This window comes from Pleurodeles waltl, chromosome 7 (assembly GCF_031143425.1).
Source record: "Pleurodeles waltl isolate 20211129_DDA chromosome 7, aPleWal1.hap1.20221129, whole genome shotgun sequence".
Lineage (NCBI taxonomy): Eukaryota > Metazoa > Chordata > Amphibia > Caudata > Salamandridae > Pleurodeles > Pleurodeles waltl.
This window is the reverse complement of record NC_090446.1, coordinates 630187450-630194656: the sequence shown is the minus strand read 5'-3', so window position 1 is coordinate 630194656 and position 7207 is coordinate 630187450. Positions and strand designations below refer to the sequence as shown.

The 7207-nt window shown below is 48.5% G+C and overlaps 1 protein-coding gene across 1 annotated transcript; it reads left to right on the top strand.

Annotated features, from left to right (window-relative positions):
- The first annotated feature begins 676 nt into the window (after positions 1-676).
- LOC138304484 (B9 domain-containing protein 2-like) lies at positions 677-1797 on the top strand. The gene has a single exon (XM_069244594.1). It carries the CDS (start codon positions 745-747, stop codon positions 1270-1272), a length of 528 nt encoding a protein of 175 aa, XP_069100695.1. The 5' UTR covers positions 677-744; the 3' UTR covers positions 1273-1797.
- Positions 1798-7207: the final 5410 nt, after the last annotated feature.

Here is a 7207-nt window from a genome sequence, read left to right as displayed (position 1 = left end):
TTTTCGTTCCTGCAGAAACCTCAGCTTCTTCTGTCCAGTAGAAGCTTCTTTGCACCCGCAGCTGGCATTTCCTGGGCATCTGCCCATCTCCGACTTGCTTGTGACTTTTGGACTTGGTCCCCTTGTTCCACAGGTACCCTAGATTGGAAATCCACAGTTGTTGCATTGCTGGTTTGTGACTTTCCTGCATTATTCCTCTAACACGACTTCTTTGTCCTTAGGGGAACTTTAGTGCACTTTGCACTCACTTTTCAGGGTCTTGGGGAGGGTTATTTTTCTAACTCTCACTATTTTCTAATAGCCCCAGCGACCCTCTACAAGGTCACATAGGTTTGGGGTCCATTCGTGGTTCGCATTCCACTTTTGGAGTATATGGTTTGTGTTGCCCCTATCCCTATGTTTCCCCATTGCATCCTATTGTAACTATACATTGTTTGCACTGTTTTCTAAGACTATACTGCATGCTCTGGAAGGGGCGGAACCAGAGACCCGGGCTGGGGCAGCTGAACGTGGGATAAGAAATCGGGGGGCTAGTCCGAAGCTTGGTCTTGCGTTGTGGGTACCTTCATCAAAACGTTTATTCGACTGGAGAGCGCTCAGTAGGGAGCTGAAGGAAGGAAGAAGGCGGCTGTGGATCTATGGTGCGGTGCTTCGGAAAAGCTGCAGAGACGTTCTCTGAAGTTATATGATAGAGAGCAAAGAGAAGTGATTCTGATTGGTGGTCTGGGGGAAATACGTTGAAAAATGGCAGAGGTTCACATCATTGGGCAGATAGTTGGAGCCAGTGGTTTCCCCCAGCACAGTTTATTCTGTAAATGGGGCATTCACACAGGTGGCGCCTGGAAGCTGTTATCCGGCATGGGAGAAGGGCAGACGCAGGTAGATAACCCCCAGAACCAGGAGATGGCATTCTGGTCGCATCCCATCGATATTCACTACGCAACCAAAGGCCTCCAGGGGTGGCCAAAGCTCCATCTGCAAGTATGGCACCAGGATTCGTTCGGCAGAAATGAACTGTATGGCTATGGCTTCTGCCATGTGCCCTCCAGCCCTGGTTGCCATGACTTGGAGTGTGTGACGTGGCGTCCGCTGGGCTCCTGGCAGGAACAGATCTCGCAGCTCTTTGTGGGAGGTGGACCACAACTCAAAACAAGTGACCTGATCTACAGTGGGGCTGACCGTTTCCGGCTGCAAACCATTGCTATGGGCAAGGTGCACCTCCAGCTAGGCGTCATTCTGCGCAATTTTGATCGGTATGGTGTAGAATGCTAAAGACAAGATATCATCCTCGTCCTGTGCAGGATTAGTGATATGCCAATTTGGCCCTCATCAAAATGCCAACAAATTCTCAAACACAAACTTCCTCTCATGCAGGAGCACATGCAGTGGGCATATGAGTCAGCGCAGCTTCTGCAGTTTTTTTTTTATAGGTTTTTGGTCTCTGATATCAGCTACTTCCGCATAGTTTTTATCATTACACAACTGGCTCAAAAAGGGGGTACATCATGTTTGTGAACTTTAAGAGGCATCTGTCTAACCGGAAGGAGGAGGGGGGACACCACAACTAAATTACCTCTAGTGTGCTCATTCACAAGTCAAGCATCTAACATTGATAGCCTCCCTTGATACAGAAAGTTGGTCTTGTAAATCTGTCGGCACGCCAACCTGTATGACTGAATGCTCTACAGTGGTCTTTTTTTCCCATAATTCAGCCTTGCGCTATAGGCTGCTCATAGATTTCTGCTATAGTTAAGCCTCTTTCTTAGCTCTGCTTTTTTTAAGAGTAACAGCCTAATTTGGTCTGCTCTCTCCCAGGTCCCTAGGTTGCCTTTAAAGAAGATTATTGAAAAGTTCTGCTTGTCCCGTTTTTGGTTAATTCCCCCTGTACAAATATTACTATATGTGAGTGGGAATTTGTCTGACCGTCAGCCGAAGTCATTGAGGAGCTCAGAACTTAATTTTTTCAAGCTATTTACATAGTGAGTTGATTAAAGTGTGTGCGTGTACTTTCACAACCTTGCTTCATATAGAAATCTATAAAAAACAAGTCTTTTTGTTTAATTAGCAGAGAAGTGCATAGGTGTTTGACACACCCATCTGCAAAGAAAACTAAGTAAGCTGTTGCATAGATGTCATGGTCACCACCCTCCTTTCTCCAATTTTTCAACCACTACGTTGGCATAATAAAACTTTAGATTGGTAGCACATGATTAACTACTTGATTGCAGTTCTAAAAGCAGTTCAAAAAGTAACTGTGCCTACTGTTTAGCATGGGCATCCACAGAACTTTTTCAGGGGGAGGCATAATTTTAATGGGGGCCACAGGCGTATTAGTGCAGGCAGCGTAACAGTACTGCGACCGTAGTGTTATGCTGCACTGTGATCCTGCAACCACACTGTACCTAAATCCAGGGGTTGGGCCATTCCCCCCACCACTCCCCACGGACGCCCATGCTGTATAGCAACTTCCTACTCATTTACTGAAACCCATACTCAAAAAAGTGAAATGATTTGCAAACTGATAGATTTTAAAAAAAAAAACTAATGGAATACACATGAGATCAAGGATAGTTTACTCCATCTGATTTTGGGGGCTGGTGGGTGATGAGTGCAAAATTCAGATCTTGCAAAAAGAATTTGAAAATAGGTCCTCGACGTTCATGCTTTTGGGATTACAGCATTCAGTGTAGAAAAATCGTCTTACTCTTATGTCCTGGCTGTTTCACGTTCTCAACTTTTTCAGTACTCTGCTACTAATGGTGGGTCCGGAAACTGTTTAGAAAGCTGTTAAATACTTTTGTGTTCCATTACACAAATGTACCATATGCAGAACATCCCCTTTCCTTTTGCATATGCTAACGTTTGCCAGTTGTTTTTCCACTGAAGTTTATAATTTGGTCCATGCTTCTCTTGTTCTCAGCAACTTTTTCCACCACAGCTTTAAGCCATGCATACAATTGATCGGTTGTAGGAGCTGCACCTCTTGTTTGAAGACAAGTCAATGCCTGCATTGTGTGTGCTACCACCAGTATGAGGTCCCTCCAGAATACCTTGACTTGTATGCAGCATAAGTGTGTATAGATTTGAGTACCTTGACCTCTAGGCATAGTTTAACAGACCCTTCGTATCACTCTTCCCTGTATCCTATCCGTCATCCAGTTGGCAAGGTGGAAGCTCTGGGTGATATGAACTTCTTTCATCCTATGGTTGCAGTCTGTTTCAGCTAGATCTAGTTGTGAAGGTCCAGGAGCCAACAACCCTCCAAAGACTAAGCCTTTTTAGACTTTGGAGATTCCTCTGCACAATCAGGTGTAACCCAACCTCCGGTCTGAGCTCAGAGGTCCGAAGCTTCTTTGCAGTGCAGGATTGAACCTTTTTCTCAGAGGGTGGTGCTTTGTGCCTGTTGCACCAACATATCCAGTGTATATTCCTGCCTGAATGCATGTCGGTGTACCAAGTTTCACTTTATTACCTGTGCATGACATAAATGTTAGGGGAACTATCTGGAAAAACTATTGAGTGAGGATTAGTAAAAAAAATAATAATAATAAGGTGGTCTGATTCGCTATAGAGACGAAAAGGGTAATCAAAACTACCTTGAACCATGATTGATGAAGACTCTGCACTACGTGTAAGTTACCTTTGTGAATCAGGCCACTATTGTTTTAACATTTTTTGACACAAGTTTAGGTCTCAGCATTTTTAAATATTGGACATTAAAGTTGGTAACAGGAACCTTCCTATAGACTAAAACTAGCAGAGTCACCATAATGGTAACTTTGTCATACTTAACTTTTCTATTAACTTGAGGAGTGGTGACCGTCTGAATTATGACACCTGTGTGAACTGAGGTGTTGGAAATACTGTCCCCTCTATGCCTTGGATGATATTTAAGGTGGGCTGACTGCTTTTTCCTAAGACTTTGTTTGCATGGTCTTGTTTTCATACGTAAGCCGTCAAAAAAGGAACCACCATTGCATGTGCACACTTGGCATCATTCAAGACTCCGCTCTCTATGACCGTAAAGCGTGGGAGGATCACTGTCTGCCTTGAAATCCTGTGCCCTAGAAGCCTTGGCTGCTATTCAGCCACAGAACCAGAAGTCTCTCTATTAAATAGTGTCCGTGTTCATATTTTTAGAATTGAAAGTTGGAGGTTATGCAGTGTGCATTCTGGAAGAAGAGGAAAATGGGATTTCCTGTGTTATGATTGAACTTGTTGCTAATCTAAAACAGAGAGGGGCTGCAATTTTGCTCTTCTCTTCTCTCCTAGCTGTGTTGTGGTTCATAACATAATCATACTGCTAGATTAAAAACATTTCCTATTGTAAAAAAAAAAAAAAAAAAAAAAAAAGACTATACTGCATATTTTTGCTATTGTGTATATATATCTTGTGTATATTTCCTATCCTCTCACTGAGGGTACACTCTAAGATACTTTGGCATATTGTCATAAAAATAAAGTACCTTTATTTTTAGTATAACTGTGTATTGTGTTTTCTTATGATATTGTGCATATGACACTAAGTGGTACTGTAGTAGCTTCACACGTCTCCTAGTTCAGCCTAAGCTGCTCTGCTAAGCTACCATTATCTATCAGCCTAAGCTGCTAGACACCCTATACACTAATAAGGGATAACTGGGCCTGGTGCAAGGTGCAAGTACCCCTTGGTACTCACTACAAGCCAGTCCAGCCTCCTACAGGGAGGAGCAGCTGAGAGGCGGGTGGGAGAGCGCGAATGTGGGGGAGGGGGGGGGGGCCGCACGAAGCGGGGGAGAAGCGGCGATCGGGGTCAGGAACGGCGGCAAAAAACAGAGCCTAGGAGAGAAGGAACAGAAAAGTTTAAAACCTGGCGAAAAAACAGACTGAAATAACGGAGCCTAGGAGGGCCTAAGAGAGAGGGAGCGGAAGAGTTGAAAACACGGGTAAAAACCAGACTGAGATAACACAGAGTGGTGAGAGGAGAGGAGAGATACGGAAAGAAAGGCGGCACAGAGAGAGAGGTGTCAAAGTGCACAGAGCACACAACAGTAAGGAAAATACAGAACAGGGCAACAGCAGACAGAACGATACTTACTGCCCACCACTGAACCACCAGGGATGAGCGCAGCAGGGTGCGCTAGGGCGGCGGGGGAGCGTCTTGGCCTATGAACAGGTCAAAGATCGCACTCTCGTCGCGCAGCGACCGGCATTAAGAAGGGGTGGAGGGAGGGAGGAGCAGCTGGGAGGCGGGTGGGAGAGCGCGAATGGGGGGGGAGGGGGCAGGGCAGCGCGAAGCGGGGGAGAAGCGGCGATCAGGGTCAGGAACGGCGGCAAAAAACTGAGCCTAGGAGAGAGGGAACAGAAAAGTTAAAAACCTGGCGAAAAAACAGACTGAAATAACGGAGCCTAGGAGGGCCTAAGAGAGAGGGAGCCGAAGAGTTGAAAACACAGGGAAAAAGCAGACTGAGATAACACAGAGGGGTGAGAGGAGAGGAGAGATACGGAAAGAAAGGCGGCACAGAGAGAGAGGTGTCAAAGTGCACAGAGCACACAACAGTAAGGAAAATACAGAACAGAACAGGGCAACAGCGGACAGAACGATACTTACTGCCCACCACTGAGCCACCAGGGATGAGGCGCAGGCGGGAGCCTGTGGATGGAGGAGGGCCTCAAACTCACGGGCAGCAGCAGCGGCAGTCAGGGCACCAGCAGGGTGCGCTGGGGCGGCGGGGGAGCATCTTGGCCTGTGAACAGGTCAAAGATCGCTATACAAACAGACAAAGAAGTCTATACAGTGGGTGGGTTGCCCACTGCTGCATCCTGGGGAGTGCAAAGCCACAGTCTCTCAAGTCTATACAGTGGGTGGTTTGCCCACTGCTGCATCCTGGGGAGTGCATAGCCACAGTCTCTCAAGTCTATACAGTGGATGGTTTGCCACTGCTGCATCCTGGGGAGTGCAAGGCCACAGTCTCTCAAGTGGATAACAGTCTCCACTGGTTCTGGAGGGGGACTGGTGCCCAGAGTACTTCATCCTGTGAAGGACAGAGGTAGTGGATGCATGTCTCAATGGTTCTGGAGGGGGACTGGTGCCCAGAGTGATTCATCCTGTGAAGGACAGAGGTAGTGGATGTGTGTCTCCACTGGTTCTGGAGGGGGACTGGTGCCCAGAGTGATTCATCCTGTGAAGGACAGAGGTAGTGGATGCGTGTCTTCACTGGTTCTGGAGTGGGACTGGTGCCCAGAGTGCATCACTCACCCCGTGACGGTCCCATTTGCAACAGTGCCCCTGCCGCTCATGGGCTAGCGGTGCTTGAGTAGGTGGTGTGCTGTTCAGCGGTGCTTGAGTTGGCGGTGCCCACTTCAGGGGTGCTTGAGTTGGCGGTGCCTTGTTCAGCGGTGCTTGAATTGGCGGTGCCCGGCCCAGCGTTGCCTGATTTGGCGGTGCCCTGTTCAGCGGTGCTTGAGTGGCGGTGCCCTGTTCAGTGGTGCTTGAGTTGGCGGTGCCCTGTTCAGCGGTTCTTGAGTTGCCTGTGCCCTGTTCAGCGGTGCTTGAGTTGGCGGTGCCCGGCCCAGCAATGCCTGATTTGGCGGTGCCCTGTTCAGAGGTGCTTGAGTTAGCGGTGCCCTCTTCAGCGGTGCTTGATTTGGCGGTGCCTTGTTCAGCGGTGCTTGAGTTGGCGGTGCCCTGTTCAGCGGTACTTGATTTGGAGGTGCCCTATTCAGCGGTGCTTGAGTTGGGCTGCCCTGTTCAGCGGTGCTTGAGTTGTCGGTGCCCTGTTCAGCGGTGCTTGAGTTGGCGGTGCCCTGTTCAGTGGTGCTTGATTTGGCGGTGCGCTGTTCAGCGGTGCTTGAGTTGGCGGTGCCCACTTCAGCGGTGCTTGAGTTGGCGGTGCCTTGTTCAGCAGTGCTTGAATTGGCGGTGCCGGCCCAGCGGTGCCTGATTTGGCGGTGCCCTGTTCAGCGGTGCTTGAGTGGCGGTGCCCTGTTCAGCGGTGCTTGAGTTGGCAGTGCCCTGTTCAGCAGTTCTTGAGTTGCCTGTGTCCTGTTCAGTGGTGCTTGAGTTGGCGGTGCCCGGGCCAGCGATGCCTGATTTGGTGGTGCCCTGTTCAGAGGTGCTTGAGTTAGCGGTGCCCTGTTCAGCGGTGCTTGAGTTGGCGGTGCCCTGTTCAGTGGTGCTTGAGTTGGCGGTGCCCTGTTCAGCAGTGCTTGATTTGGCGGTGCCTTG

Coding starts and splice junctions, on each gene's coding strand:
- LOC138304484 (XM_069244594.1), top strand. CDS start 745: ATGGCAGAGGTTCACATCATTGGGCAGATAGTTGGAGCCAGTGGTTTC.